Genomic DNA, 17,061 nt, shown 5'->3' with positions numbered 1-17,061 from the left:
CACGCAGTTCAGTGACCATCATCCACTGTCTGGCTGTGGCCCTGTTGCAGTTCAGGGTTATGTCTTCTCCATGTTCTCCTATAGTTTTGTCCCATTACAGTACTTCAAACTCTTGAACACACCTATGGTGCATACCTTTCCCACGAATTCACCCACATATTTCTCTTGGCCCATAAGATGTGATGGACGCCACCATTTTTCCCCAGTTTTTCCTTGTCAGTACTTGGTGAGTACACCAATTCAGATATAAGTATGTAGGTGGCTCAAGAATTGAAGATTGGGAAAACTGTGCCCTTACATGCACAATTACCAGTGAGGAACACTCCCTGCCTACTGCATGCAACATCTTTAAGGTAGAATTGGTGGCCATTGTGCGTGCCTTGCATTGCATCAGCACCTAATCCCAAAAGTATTTCCTAATCTGCAGTGACTGTTAGCACACTACAGGCTAAAGCACACTGTTCATCCTGGTTTCCATTGGTAACTCAAATAAAAGCTCTCCTCTTGCACCTCCATGAAAGTGGGAACACAATAATATTCTTCATGTCCCCCAATGTTGTTGGGATCCTGGAGAAAAAAACCCATCAGTTGCCTCACTGAGGAGGCTTCTGGGAAGGATGCACTAAAGACAGACAGACAGACAGACAGACAGACAGACAGACAGACAGACAGACAAGAATCCAACATGTGGACAGCCATGTATCACCAACTCTCTATGGCATGAAACAGAAAAAGGACTGTCACTGCCACAACCAATAAATTCCAGAGTATAAGAGGGTCTAAGACACTGTAATGGTCTTTTCTTCGACTAGCTTGCAATGAATACACAATCTTGTGCCAATGCTGCATTGCTCACACCAGTTTGACCCGTGTATACGTTGTTAAGACTTCTACACCACTTGTTAGCAGTAGACACAGTGGCTGCACCAAAGACTGTGATGGCATGGAGTTTTACAATTATTTATTGAACTTTCTTTACAATTTCTCCCTCGTCGCTGCCCAGCTCTGTAGATCCCTCCGCCTGGCTGCTGCTGTGTAGATTCTCTGACAATATGCGCAACGCTCGCCGCTGATCGCACTTGGGAGCCTCAGGCCACCAGTGCTCTGCTGAAGCCAGGATGCCCTGTGGTTGAGTTGAACTCGGCACCCCAGAACAGGCACACCCACGGAGCCGTGCCACCGTGAGGTCAGCTGCCGACGCCTGCTGCACCGGCAGCTGGGAAGCCATCAGTCGTGATGTCTGCGAGGTCCCGTCATGGATGGACCACACGCCGTGAGGCTGGGTTGTTGTGAAGCCCGGGCATCAGTCCCCGGCGGTACCTGTGACCAAGACCGCGCTGCGGCCGGTCCTGCTAGAAGTTCTCGCTGTAGTTAGTCAGCCATGGTGCCGACCGAACTCGGGCCGACCTCCAGAGCTGAAGTTGACATCTGCCAGCAAACAGATGACTCCTGCGAGCTGGAATAGACTTCCAGAATCGTCACCTACGAAGATTGAACATTCGGACACGGACAACGTCTGTCCTCAGATCCTAATTGCTTCGGTCTGTTGCTGCCTGCGCTCCACTATTTATATGTGGCAGGAGGATGTTTTTTTACTCTCGATGGTAGCTTTTTGTTATTACTCCCGCAGTATATTGTAGCGTAAGTTAGCGTGCTGGCCTCACTTCCCCTTACTCAGCACTCTCCAGGCTCTACTCGGTGCACGGTCTGTGTGCATCCTTGCGTCAGTCTGTTGGTAGACTGCTGCGGTCAGCCAGGCTATCCGTGCATGCTTACTTCACAACGCCTCGGTCGCCGGCGTGCCCCTGTTTTGCCATTCTCCACTGCGTGAAGCAACGCTTACTACATGTGGCCACAACACTGCCTCCTCCTAAAAATTAAATTTGTCCCCGAATTTACCCTATATGTTAACTCTAGTTCTATCCTATATTCTACTTCTTCCCTATAAACATCCAGGTTGCCCTGACTCGTGCCCTACTGGTAATCCATTCTACAGGAATCTCGTGGAGCGGTCTTGCATTAACAAGCTGAATCCTCTGTTTTAATAAGACATATACCACACCGATAAATACAATCAACACAGTAATACTACTGGTTGAAATACCAATGGTCACTATGCTACGTTTCCGCCTGGTATCGTACTCCTCCACATGCCTTAATAATTGCTGCATTGAAGTTTGACCTTTCTCCGAATCCACTAGTTTATCTATCGTTTGCAATAGTGTAGCATCCAAGGTGTTAATATACGTCAAATTTTCTCCTAGAGCATCAGATGAGTATCTGTAAACTTGGTGACTCCCGTGACTGTTGCTCGTAAGCTGAAACGATCCCCTACTATTTCACAATTTGTCCTGTTGATTAGCAAACCACTGTCCCGTATTTCCATCTCCGTGGTTGCTGTCCAATTTCCATTGTCATAACATTTGGCTGATATCCTCTCCGTAGTGAATACTGAATACAACCAATGCCTCCCAACTTGGCGTAGGCTTCACTATTATTCTCCGACACTCCGAAACTTCTGCTTCTGCCCTAAATAACTGGATTCACACGACCCCTTGCCCATGAAAACAACCCGTGATGGACAAATGGAAACTGACTCCGTTAGACATCTACTCAACTCTAAACTCGACATAGTAGCATGAGTATCCCACTCCTTAGAAATTAACAAAACCTCCTGTGTCCTCAACTGTATGCCCTTCTCCATGTGCTCCCATCTGACTGGATAAGGATGCACTGTGTAACAGTGATACTGTCTCCCCACTCTAGTTACTGGAAATCTGATCTCTATATACATCTTAACTAAATCCCTTGTTACCTTAATCCTAGACATATGATAAAAAAGTGACATAATCGGTTCAATTATCGCCACTACGCACTCTACCCCCTCTGGAAACTCTCCCTCTGCCTACTTCAGACTCCGTCTGAATTTTTCTGTTGACATCGTCACACTCACCTGCCTGTGCAAAGCGTGATGTACTGCCTCTTGCAATTCATCCATCCTCACTCATGCATCACCAATGCTGTTAACCAGTTCCCGCAGCAATTTAGCCATTTCCAGCTTCCTTTCCACTATATCCAATCAAGTTTGTACCTGTTCCAGATCCGTATTCAATCATTTCTGTGTTTGTTCTATATATTTTTGTAACCCTGTAGCCATCCCATGCACCATGTGTGTCATATTCAACAACTCTGTACCTAATCCCCGTATCTCTGTTGTGTGTATATCCACTAACTTCCCTATGCTTTCGTCCCTGTTGCGAATAACTGTTAAAGAATTGTTCAAACCCTCAATATCGTCTCTATCCGCTGTTCCAAAAATTGTTTTCAGCAACTTCCCACCTGCATTCAACCAACCCCTCTTTACTCTCTTTCTCCTCCCTGTAATCATGCTCACGACTTGACACAGTTGTTCCCTTATTTCCTTACATGACCTATCCAAAGCCTCATACTCTTCTTGCACGTCCCGTAATATTCCATTCTTAGATGCAACTATTTCCACACTGATACCACCTCCTGTAGCTGCCGCATCTCGTTCCTTAACTGCAGGATGTTGAGTGCCAGCCGAAGCATCCACTCGTGATTCGTGAGGACCACATCCGGTTGTTTCCCGAACAACACCCCACTTTGCAACAGCATATCCTGTACCTGGCCAGCTTGTGTCAGCTGCCAGAGGACTACGCCCCATACTACCCACTTGTACCCCATCCTGCGTCACCTACAGAATGAAGAGAGAAGGAAAAAAAACTCCCATCACTACCCCTTAATACCAAGAAAATAACCCTAGTCGGTGCACAAAAATAATACACACATGATAATTACTGCTAACTACACATCCCTCAAACGCAACTTATACTTAATACCCAGATTACTGTCTGCTTGTGGTGCTTCTTTTTGCTTTCTGTCAGAAGGAGAAGTACATATATACGGAACTACTACCCCCTGGAACGGCTTAACTCTACTAACGTGAACCACCGTTGTCTTGGTAAGTAATTGTAATTTTACATTTACAGATGATGTCATTTCCACTACCTGGTACAGTCCCTGGAACTTGTTTGTGATCTTCTTGGTTCTCCCTTTTTGAAACATACGGGTTAGCTAGTAGCACCCATTGGCCTACTCGGTACTGTGGCAACTTCCTCGTTGTAACTCCCATCCGTTCTTGTCGTTCCAACGCTTTCGTGTTAGCACGTCTAACACTCTGCCATACTTCCTTAATGGTTTTCGCAAATTGCCTTACGTGCTCGCCCTCTGCTCCCAGCCTTGGACGAAGCATGTCAAAAGGTGATGGCATATTCCGCCCATACACCACTTTGTACGGCGACAATCCTGTGGGCGTATGTACCTTACTATTATATGTACTGGTTACGAATTGCAAGTACACACCCAGTCGGTGTGTTGACTATTTACATAGTGACTCAACATCTTAGTGATCGTGCGATGCACTCTCTCCGTTCGTCTGTTTGCTTGCGGATGGAATGGACTAGTCCATAGTTTCTTTACCTTCAGTAACTTACCCAGTTGCTTCATCAGATCAGACGTGAAATTAGTACCTCGATCCGAGATTAAGGACTGAGGTATCCCATACCTGAGTAACCAATTATTAACTAAAGCTTGTGCCACCGTACTTGCTTTCAGATCTGGTAATGCGACCATGACTAAATACCTAGAAAAGTGGTCAGTCACTGTTAACACATACTTGTTCCCTGCTGCACTCCTGTTAAATGGGCCTAATAAATAAATTCCGATTTGTTGGAAAGGTCTGTCTGCCTCTGGTAATCTTTGAAGCTGAATCTTTTGATGGCTCGAGTCCGCACGCTGTGAGCATGGCACACAATTCTTGACGTACTCGTCCACATCTCGACATTGTGTCCTCCACCAAAACTTCTCCGCTATCCACCTATCCGTAGCTCTTCTCCTGCCAGGTCCTGAAAGAAAATGGTCATGCGCCTGTTGCAGAACTTCAGATCTTAACGCTGCTGGTACGACGACGTGCGGGTCGCATTTCGTTGACCTGCAAAGTAAGCCATCCTGTACTAGGAACTGAGGTTGCTTTCTGAACAATTGGCAATCACTATCCATGGCTTGTGCCCTTTTCCACTCATCTTCAGTCACCCCTGTTACTTTTAATACTGCCACTTTCCTGCTCAATGCGTCAGCATTGGCATGTTTCACACCTGGCTTGTGTATTACCTCATAATCGAACTCACTGAGTTTCAGTGCCCATCTCACTAGCCTACTCGCTGGGTCTTTCAGACCTAATAACCATTTCAGAGCTGAATGATCCGTCACAACCTTAAACCTTCTACCATACAGATAACATCGAAAGTACGAAATCTCGTACATTACTGTTAACAATTCCTTCTCCGCCGTGGAGTAATTTTGTTCCGCCTTGTTAAGTTGACGAGACGCGAACGCAATCTGATGTTCTTTGCCATCAATTTCTTGCCCAAGTACAACCCCAAAAGCGTGATTAGACGTGTCACATTGTAGTATAAACTCCTTCGAAAAGTCTGGAAACTTCAAAACTGGAACTGATGTCGGTATCCGTTTCAGTTCTTGAAATGCTTTCTCGCACTCTGACGTCCACTGGCAGGTAACACCTTTTCTTAGCAACTTAGTAAGTGGCTTCGCTATTTCTACGAACCCCTGTACGAATTTTCGATAATAGCTCGCAAGACCAATATACGATTGCAGTTGTTTAACCGTTTGTGGAACCAGAAAATCTAGTACTGCAGAAGTGAGCCAAGGATCTGTCCATACCCCGTCCTGACTGAGAACATGCTCGAGATAATTTACTTGTGCTTGCGCAAAATGACATTTGTCCAAACTTAATGTTCGCCATGCTGCCTCTAATCTTTTAAACCCCTCCTCTAACCATTCCACATGCTGCTCTATATTTCTTTAAAAAACTATGTCATCCAGATACACCATGCGTTTTCGGTTTCAACCCGCAAAGGACTCCATCCAACCGCCTCTGAAATGTTGCTGGAGTGTTTTTTTAGTCCAAATGGCATTCTTTTATACTCGAAGTGACCACAATGCGTCGTAAATGCTGTTTTTGGCATGTCCTCCGGACATACTTCAATCTGGTGATAACCACTTCGCAAATCCATAGTGGAGAAAAATTTACGCTGCCCTAGGTTGTCTAATGTTTCTGTGATATTCGGAATTGGATATACATCCGCCACTATCCATTCATTCAAATGTCTGTAATCGCAACAAAAACAAAATTTTTTCGACCCGTCTGGTGTCTTCTTCGGAACTAGGACCACGCTACTAGACCAAGGACTATTACTGTGCTGGATTATCCCATCTTCCAGTTGTTGCTCTATTAATTGCTCTACTATTGGTTGTAATTGTTTCGGTAGTCTGTATGGCTTACGATACACCGTAGTGATTCCCTGGCAAAATACGATGCTGTGTTATCGGTGTAGCAGGTAACGTAACCTGTGCTTCAAACAATGCTTTGTACTTTAGTAATAATGCTTCCATACCCGAACGATCATTTTCTCTCAAATGATTTACCTTGTTACAAAGCGCAGACGTGCTGACAGTTTGCTTTACATCATAGTCTAGCCTCGAACTATTGATGTCCTCTTCATCCATTAACTCTACTGTGCCTATTACTAATCCTGTCTGCAGATCGACATCATCCTGCCCGAAGTTATCTAAACTCACCTGAACCATAAACTGCCCGTTAGTGTCCGTTAACCGTGATACACTCCTGCGAATAAAGCAATGCTTTTCGTCTAAAACCTCATTACTCAGTAGTGGCTCTAGCAAGAATAACCCCTGTTGTGGCACATCGACATCCACCAGTACCCAGATCAACTTCCCTGTACCTGTTCACACTTTGTCACACGAAATCACCTTTAATGCACTTGTACGCAGTGTAGTTGCTATCACCTTAGCTATCGGTGCACCTTGTGACCCTGAAACATTTGCAACGGCTGTACCCATTGAGAACAAGTTCCCATCGAGTTCCAAAGGTCAGTTTTCTTGTGATGTTTAATCAGAAAGTCCAACCCAAATATCGCTGAAAATCCCTCTCGCACAGTTGACAACACCTCCATTTGCTCCCGGAACCACACGTTCCCTATATTAAACTTGAGCTGTGCTGTCCCTGGTGCATCCAATTTTTTATCACCTGCTGCATGCAACCTGTATCTCGGAGCTTCCAATCCTTTCTTGCCCACGAGGTCCACACTGACAACTGATACATGCGCTCCAGTATCCACTAAAACTCTTCGCCACTTATCTTTTATCCAAACCATCAAACTACAATCCACCTCCTCGTGCACTCTCTGAGTACCTCTTTTTACTGGGAATGCCTCTCGATGGCAGGAACATTCCCTTTTTCGTTTAACAGTTTTTTACCCGCTGTATCATTAACCTGTTTCTTGGCTTTACACTGCCGTGTCTTATGCCCTATTTTCTGACAACTGAAACACTGCAGTTACCGACATAGTCCCTTAAAATGACCTTGCTTCCCACAGCGGTAACAGTCTTTGAAAGACGAAAAAATTTTCTTGTCATTGCGACTTCTAGTGGCGCTATCCACTTCCTGCAAATGTGTAGCTACGCGTAATGCTGCTGCTAAGTCACTTGGATTTTCCATCCGTATCCGGCGTGAAAAATCCGGCGAGGCCCCTCGCAAAAATGGGTCTAAAGCTCTATTCTCTGCTTCTTTCTATAGAACTTCATTTGCACTCGCATCTTGTGTTAACTCATATGTGTGCGCATTCGTTCTCCTAATTCTGTCTGAAAATTCTTCTACTGTTTCACCCATTTTTTGCACCATCCTCCTCAATTTTTCTCTAAAAAAAATCTGGCACTGTTTTGTTTGCTAAACCTTTGCAATAATCTCTCAGCCAACTCTGTGAACGTAGTAACATCCTTTAACCCTTCGTGGTGTGCCACATAAGTCTTTGCGTCACCTACTAACTATAACCTCGCCATTTGCAAACACATTTCATCTGACCAGCCACACAGTCTAGCCGTACTACGTACGTCACCAATGAAAACATTCACATCCTCTGATGTTTCACCCGAGAAGGAAGGTATCAAATTAGCCGCTGAACAATCTGCCACACCAGAAAAGACAGTACCCTTGCATTCTACACTATCGCTTCCCGGGCCTGATTGAGTATTTTGCAACAATTGTTGCTCCATCCTCTGCGTGTGCTGCTTTTGCAACTTATTTTCTTCACTGAGTTTCGCGATTATGGCGTCACTTGTCCTTGTTGCACGTGTGTCTGGTATTTTCCGTGTGGTATACCTCACCTCACAAAAATAAACTTGTATTACCCAGAAGCAAGTTAATTCCTAGCACATCTAATGGCAAGCCACCTAGACTTACCACATTGCCCCGTTACGTGATCATTGAAGCCACACACATCACAAGTGCCTGGTACAAATTTATCGCAAGGAGCGATGTGACCTGTTAATCCACACACTACACATTTAGATGGTACTAAGTTAACGTGACTATCATTCCCACGAAACTGCAATAAGTCTACAGGGCTGAAAGGCCTTTCAAATGACACTTTCACATCCCTTAACTTTACCCTCGACATGTCTAGCTACACAGAAAACAGAGAGAAGGCAGTTGCTGGACTCACCCTATTCGGTGTTTCTTGGTTGCTCCGCACGGTGCTAGTCAGTCGTGACGTGGGTGCGCCTGACACCACTTGTTATGACTTCAGCACCACTTGTTAGCAGCAGACACAGTGGCTGCGCCAAAGACTGAGATGGCATGGAGTTTTACAGTTATTTATTGAACTTTCTTTACAATTTCTCCCTCATCACTGCCCAGCCCTGCAGATCCCTCCACCTGGCTCCTGCTGTGTAGATTCTCCGACAATGCACACAACGTGCGCCGCTGATCGTACTAGGAAGCCTCAGGCCACCAGGGCACCGCTGAAGCCAGGATGCCCGGTGGTTGAGATGAACTCAGCGCCCCAGTACAGGCACGCCCACGGAGCTGCGTCGCCATGAGGTCAGCTGCCGACGCCTGCTGCGTCAGCGGCTGGGAAGTCATCAGTCGTGATGTCCATGAGGTCCCGTCATGGATGGACCACGCATTGTGGGGCCGGGTTGCCGTGAAGTCTGGGCGTCAGTCCCTGGCGGCGCCTGTGACATAGACCGCGCTGGGGCCGGACCTGCTGGATGTTCTCACTGTAGTTAGTCAGGCCATGGTGCCGACCGAACTCGGGCCGACCTCCAGAGCTGAAGTTGACATCTGGCGCCGAATGGATGACTCCTGCGAGCTGGAACAGACTTCCGGAATCGTCACCTACGAAGATTGAACATTCAGACATGCACCACCTCCGTCCTCAGATGCGAACGGCTTCCTAATGGCTTCTGTCTGTTGCTGTCTGCGCTTCACTATTTATATCCGGCAGGACGACGTTTTTTACCCTCGGTGGTAGCTTTTTGTTATTACTCCCACAGTATATTGCAGTGTAACTTAGCGTGCTGGCCTCACTTCCCCTTACTCAGCACTCCCCAGGCTTCGCTCGGCGCTCGATCTGTGTATGTCCTTGCGCCAGCCTGTTGGTAGACTGCTGCTGTCAGCCAGGCTATCTGTGCATGCTTACTTCACAATGCCTCGGTCGCCAGCGTGCCTCTGTTTTGCCATTCTCCACTGCGTGAAGCAATGCTTACTACATGTGGCTGCAACAACGTCCTGCAAAAAGCTGCCTCCCTACCCCATTGACTCGACAACTTGATTGACCTGAAGTAGTGGGTTAGAGAGCTGGGTCAGGCAAGGGTCGCACTTCTGCTACATGACAAGCTGCGATGGGCCTCTAATCACTCCTGAGTGACATCTGCCCTATGCTACTGTGACATTTATATTTTAGTCCCTGACTCTTTTTAATATTGTATTCTCAGCACCTGTTATGGGTGTTCTATGCCAGTTTTTCTTTCACCCACCCTTGGTTTTTATTTAAAATTTAATAGTTTTCTCCCATACTCCTGAAATATACAGTACGACTGTATTAGTTGGGTCCCTTAAAACCTCATAATCAATCCATCCATCAATTTACAATTGCACCAAACTTTCACACAATGCCTAGTTCACAGTAATAGTCTTCTCTGTGTGATAAGATACAGGAGTTGGATGACGGTTGATGGCTTTAAGAGAAAAAGAAGTATCAAGTAAGCAACAAAAGTCAGTTTACACTTCCTAGTTTCAAGTGTATAAGTTCCAAACTGGAGGTAATCTGAGTTACAGAACTTCCATCTCACATTATTGCAAAACACGGGTTTGATATGACCTATTTGATGTTTTCAGTGTTTAAGAATTTCATTTATAATTTGTTGTTATTGTAGGACAAATAATAAGCCACAAATCTTCACGTACCTTGATTAATCTTGCGTGTAGTTGAAGTACTTCTAAGTAGTTTTCTTTCAAAACTTGGGCGATATTCTAGGACAGTATATACGCACGTTTTATTATTTAAATTGTTGTGCAGAAATTGTCATAACATTGTACCAGTTGGGCAGGAAAATTGTGTACATAAAATTCTACACACAAAAGTAGGAGGCAGTCCAGCTAAAAGAACCTAGTATGGTTCTGCAGGTTTTGTAAGTAGTTAGTTTAAAGTAATGTCTCAAGAATATGTTTCACCTATTGTTTCATGTAGTTTATGTTATCATATGAAGCAGGTAATGTAACCATTTATTGCAACTGCAGAATATAGAGGTATAGTTATTAAATACACTGTTTGTGGTGACATTGTAGGAAAAAATTTGAAGTTTGGAAAACATTTCATATCATGTCACCTATGATTTAAAAATAAAAACATAGCAACTGTAAGTGAAATGTTAACTATCATAACTTGTGAGAGGAAGAAAAAGCTCTTGGAAGTTTTAAACACCTTAGCCATTAAGGAAAGTCTCCATCCTTGTATTACATAAATTTAGATGTGTGTTTTGATTTTTGTAATTTTTTTTTCCAGCTGGCTGGCAGATACATAGATTTGATGGATACTGTTGCAATGGATAGAATCATGAATAAACTTTGTAAATTAACAAATAAAGCCACGTGTGATAAAAGTTTATCATGTCAGATAATGTCGGTGGCAGAACTCCGCAGGGCAAGTTGGGGCAGTAATGTGAATGAAGCACCAAACCAAAATTCAGAGTCCTCAGTGGTTAATGTCGTAAGTATTCTTACGAAACTTGTTACGAAACTGACATAGAATTATGTTTAACCATTTATATTATAAACAGACTTAATCACTTACATTGGAATTCATTTATGGAATTGAAGTACCTTCGGGTGCTTGCATTAAGTTTTGAACTGCTGAAAATAGAATAAAAAAAAGGTTGGTTGGTTATTTATTTATTTATTTGTTACTATGGCTTCATATATTCCATCTTTTCTTTTACCTGCAGAACAGGGGCAAATAAAAGGGTCATTGTTTTGAAGAAATTTGCATTTAACTCCCTGAATGTTGGAGGCAAAAGTTCATCAATATAATTCAAACATTGTAGTTTTCTGTAAGGACATTTACATTGAAGGAAATGTCTTCTCAAATAACTATCTTGTTCTGTCATCAGTGTCTTAATATTTCATCTCTCAATTCATTTTGTGGTGCTGTTTAAGTGAGTAGTGTCCCACTGTCTTATTATTCAGGCCGTTCATTATTATTTTTCTTCTGAATTACCACTAACTCCAGATCACACAAACACAAGAAAATCTTTTGTTATCTGGTTTCAAAAAAAGTTTCTGCATTTGCATTTAGCTATGCTAACTAATGAGCTATGAAGACTGTGAGAACTTATAGGTAATAGTAAGCATATCCGTAATTGAGCTTGTATATATTTAAAATGATGGTCACTAGAAATTATGAAACTTTCTAGTTGCTATTATTTCTTAGATTTCCAAGGAAGGTAGCTGGTAGTGGTGCGCACTGTTTGCTAAGTCATGACAGTATCAGATTGCTAGACCTTCTCATGGACCACTAGTCATTCATTTGTTTTATTATCTAAGTCAGACTGAGGCAGCCAAGCAGTCAAAATGTGAACATTTCCACTTTTTGCAACTGAATGCAAATCAGTAATTGTAATGATTGCAAGACATCTTTGTGACATTTTACAATCAGAAACAGTTTGCTATTGGTTTGATGTGTTCAGACACCAGATACACTCTTGAAGACAAAAGGTGAGAGTGACTGAAACTGAAGACAACAGGCTTTGAAACTGGACTTGGATGGAAGGCAACTTCCTCTGTAGCTATCAATAAATAGAATAAGTGTTTGGGATCAGATTTGGATAAGTTTGTAAAGCTCAACAGATTTGCGGTCATTGGATACTACACCTTCTAAGGCTGACCGTCCATTAGACCTGTATTTGTCCAACTAATTTGACAGCCGTAAAGAACCGCACATGGCGAGTGCCTATGGCTGCTTGTTTTTGGGTGTGTTTTGTACCTAACAACAAACTATGGATGTAGGTTGTTGTGGCGTAGCAAGACAGCCACGCCACTCAGAAGTAGCCGAAAAGCACGCGTTAAGCTCACGCAGATGGGCGTGAGGTCTGAAACAGGATACGTAATGAATGCTATAAAGAAAAGTTAGTAGCTGCTGGAATACTTAACTTTAATCCATCATTGTGGTACATCACTCTTGACGATACAAGTGAGATTCTTTAGATACATGCAATGTAATGCTAATGGCGCCTTGCTAGGTCGTAGCCATTGACTTAGCTGAAGGCTATTCTAACTGTCTCTCGGCAAATGAGAGAAAGGCTTCGTCAGTGTAGTCGCTAGCAAAGTCGTTGTACAACTGGGGCGAGTGCTAGTACGTCTCTCTAGACCTGCCGTGTGGTGGCGCTCGGTCTGCAATTACTGACAGTGGCGACACGCGGGTCCGACATGTACTAATGGACCGCGCCCGATTTAAAGCTACCACCTAGCAAGTGTGGTGTCTGGCGGTGACACCGCATAGGTAAGCTTACAAGTGTTTCGAAAGAGAACAGGCTACTGTGGCATGTGCAAGACGAGGTATCACTACTGCAACTTACAGAGGAAACTGTTGTTGAAAGTTGCTGATGACACGTGTGTGGAAAAAGGAAATTAGGTAATATTGTGCGATGAGATTTATTGAATACATGACACGTTTTTACTAAAAACTAGTACAGGCATGTGTGGCATGCAGTGTACATTCAATAAAATTGTTTTAAAGATTAGTAACTGTACTTAAAAACAAAACTGAGAACACCACCTTTAACCATATGTTCAACTAAATAATGAGTATTCTGTAAAGTGTTCAAACTGCTTTCATTTGTGCACTTCCCATGTGCAAAAGAACATGCAATTTGCCTCGAATGGAATACTCTTCATTGATACCGCTGACATTAGGGCATCCTTTTGTTGATTGTGGTAGCTAGCAAATGAACGTAGCTGCTGGTTGTTCTCTCTCCTAGTCAATTAAGATACTGTGCAGAAGTTGTATACATCTGAGTATAATGTCAACATTATCAGCGTTTTTGATTTCAACACACTTTTTTGCAGCAATCTCCATTTACTATTGGTGGTCATTATTCCAGTCGCACATTCTAGCACTTGCCGAGCCTTAGAAAGACACTTGCTGAAAGTATTTGTAGTTAGCATGTGCTGTCTTTGGAGGCCATATTGTTAACAGAAGTTAAAAATCATATTCCTTCTAAGAGACTACACAAGGTAGTAGTACTGGTTTACAGGTGTTTCTCTAAATCAGTAATCCACTAAACAGGCAGCAACTGCTGTGTAGATTGAAGAACACAGATGACACAAATTGTAATGTAAACTGTCTCTATCTCAAATAAAACTTTTCTTGTTGTTGTTGTTCCAATATCCTACTTCTGCTCCCATCCCCTCATGGCACTTAGACAGGAAAAATGCTGGAGCCACTATTTTCAGGTGTTATACCCTGTGAGACACCAGCTTATACTCCTTCCCTACTAGCCATTTGTTCTTTCTTAAAGATATCTTGACAGTGCCAGCTGTGATACTCTGAGGAATTGGCTCAGCTGCGTATTTGAAAGATTCCGCTCTTTGCACTCAGTGGTACTTTGCTGTTGAGAAATTTCATATTTGTCTCTTAAATGTGAGTAGTACAGGTAGAGTTAATGTTCAGGGTGTGGTTACAACATAGAAGGTGGAGAGCGAAATTGTGTAATTGGGCAGAAAGGAGTAGGCTGTGTCTGCATGAAGTAGCCCAGTGAGTTTAATGCTCCCCTTGAGCAGAGTCATCAACAGTGTCCTAGTGATTAGGAATTGTGTGCCGCCACTTCCTCCTCTTGGCAGTGATTACATCTGTTTTTCACTACTAGTAGTCAAACCGTCTACTTCACTCACGTACCTCGGCATAGCATGTGTTAGTTATTTCTGTAATGGGGATGAGTTGCTTTCAGTTTATTTGAGTTTTCTTCTATAAAATAGCTTTCTTCTTATTGCTCAATCTTCTCTTATAAACAGTTCAAACATTGCCATCTTGGATGACTTGCAATTTTTTTCATTTTCTGTACCCCTTAATAAATATCATTCTCTTGTGGACAATGCTATACCTAAAAATGATTCCAGGGAAATAAAATTGCCACAGAAGTGATGCAGTGATAGTTTTAATTTTTGCATTAGATGGCTGTTTTTGCTAGGAAAAGCAAGTGCTCCCAAACAAACTGGTTATGCACAGTCTGAGATGGGGTAGAATCCACATCTGGGAATATTGATTTAGGTTTTCCCAAGTTCTCTCCTCTGCCCCCCCCCCCCCCTATATATATATGAGAGAGAGAGAGAGAGAGAGAGAGAGAGAGAGAGAGAGAGAAACATTCCACGTGGGAAAATATATCTAAAAACAAAGATGATGTAACATACCAAACGAAAGCATTGGTATGTTGATAGACACGCAAAATTCAAGCTTTCGCAACCCACGGTTGCTTCATCAGGAAAGAGGGAAGGAGAGGGAAAGACGAAAGGATGTGGGTTTTAAGGGAGAGGGTATGTGCTTGTGTGTGTGTGTGGGGGGGGGGGGGGGGACGAGTGTATACCTGTCCTTTTTTTCCCCCCTAAGGTAAGTCTTTCCGCTCCCGGGATTGGAATGACTCCTTACCCTCTCCCTTAAAACCCACATCCTTTAGTCTTTCCCTCTCCTTCCCTCTTTCCTGATGAAGCAACCATAGGTTGCGAAAGCTTGAATTTTGTGATTTCCATCCTTCATGAAATCCTCCCCACTCCACCTAGAGTGTCTTTCCGCCGTCCACCTAACCTTCGTAACCTCTTAGTTCATCCCTATGAAATCCCCAAACCACCTTCCCTACCCTCTGGCTCCTACCCTTGTAACCGCCCCCGGTGTAAAACCTGTCCCATGCACCCTCCCACCACCACCTATTCCAGTCCTGTAACCCGGAAGGTGTACGCGATCAAAGGCAGAGCCACGTGTGAAAGCACCCACGTGATTTACCAACTGACCTGCCTACACTGTGAAGCGTTCTATGTGGAAATGACCAGCAACAAACTGTCCATTTGCATGAATGGACACAGGCAGACAGTGTTTGTTGGTAATGAGGATCACCCTGTGGCTAAACATGCCTTGGTGCAAGGCCAGCACATCTTGGCACAGTGTTACACCGTCCGGGTTATCTGGATACTTCCCACTAACACCAACCTGTCAGAACTCCGGAGATGGGAACTCGCCCTTCAGCATATCCTCTCTTCTCACTATCTGCCAGGCCTCAATCTCCGCTAATTTCTAATTTCAATTTGCCGCCGCTCATACCTCACCTGTCTTTCAACAACATCTTTGCCTTTACAAATGTCTGCTTGTGTCTGTGTATATGCGGATGGATGTGTGTGTGTGTGTGTGTGTGTGTGTGTGTGTGTGTGTGTGTGTTTTTTTTTGCCCCCTAAGGTAAGTCTTTCCGCTCCCGGGATTGGAATGACTCCTTACCCTCTCCCTTAAAACCCAAATCCTTTCGTCTTTCCCTCTCCTTCCCTCTTTCCTGATGAGGCAACCGTTGGTTGCGAAAGCTTGAATTTTGTGTGTATGTTTGTGTTTGTGTGTCTATCGACCTGCCAGCACTTTTGTTTGATAAGTCTCATCATCTTTCTTTTTAGATATACACTCCTGGAAATTGAAATAAGAACACCGTGAATTCATTGTCCCAGGAAGGGGAAACTTTATTGACACATTCCTGGGGTCAGATACATCACATGATCACACTGACAGAACGACAGGCACATAGACACAGGCAACAGAGCATGCACAATGTCGGCACTAGTACAGTGTATATCCATGTTTCGCAACAATGCAGGCTGCTATTCTCCCATGGAGACGATCGTAGAGATGCTGGATGTAGTCCTGTGGAACGGCTTGCCATGCCATTTCCACCTGGCGCCTCAGTTGGACCAGCGTTCGTGCTGGACGTGCAGACCGCGTGAGACGACGCTTCATCCAGTCCCAAACATGCTCTATGGGGGACAGATCCGGAGATCTTGCTGGCCAGGGTAGTTGACTTACACCTTCTAGAGCACGTTGGGTTTCACGGGATACATGCGGACGTGCATTGTCCTGTTGGAACAGCAAGTTCCGTTGCCGGTCTAGGAATGGTAGAACTATGGGTTCGATGACGGTTTGGATGTACCGTGCACTATTCAGTGTCCCCTCGATGATCACCAGTGGTGTACGGCCAGTGTAGGAGATCGCTCCCCACACCATGATGCCGGGTGTTGGCCCTGTGTGCCTCGGTCGTATGCAGTCCTGATTGTGGCGCTCACCAGCACGGCGCCAAACACGCATACGACAATCATTGGCACCAAGGCAGAAGCGACTCTCATCGCTGAAGACGACACATCTCCATTCGTCCCTCCATTCACGCGGAGACGGCCTAACGGTGTGCGGGACCGTAGCCCAGCTTCATGGAGACAGTTGCAAATGGTCCTCGCCGATACCCCAGGAGCAACAGTGTCCCTAATTTGCTGGGAAGTGGCGGTGCGGTCCCCTACGGCACTGCGTAGGATCCTACGGTCTTGGCGTGCATCCATGCGTCGCTGCGGTCCGGTCCCAGGTCGGCGGG

At 44.4% G+C, this 17,061-nt stretch overlaps 1 protein-coding gene across 1 annotated transcript in view; it reads left to right on the top strand.

Moving 5' to 3' along the window:
• Positions 1-17,061, top strand: part of LOC126184528 (polyadenylate-binding protein-interacting protein 1) — a 112,655-nt gene that overhangs the window by 71,361 nt on the left and 24,233 nt on the right. The window contains exon 7 of the mRNA XM_049926930.1: positions 10,965-11,168. Coding sequence (XP_049782887.1) covers positions 10,965-11,168 — 204 coding nt within the window. The remainder of the gene's footprint in view (positions 1-10,964; positions 11,169-17,061) is intronic.

The sequence above is a fragment of the Schistocerca cancellata genome, chromosome 4 (assembly GCF_023864275.1).
Source record: "Schistocerca cancellata isolate TAMUIC-IGC-003103 chromosome 4, iqSchCanc2.1, whole genome shotgun sequence".
Lineage (NCBI taxonomy): Eukaryota > Metazoa > Arthropoda > Insecta > Orthoptera > Acrididae > Schistocerca > Schistocerca cancellata.
The sequence above is the reverse complement of the archived record's forward strand: the minus strand, read 5'-3'. Positions and strand labels throughout refer to the sequence as shown.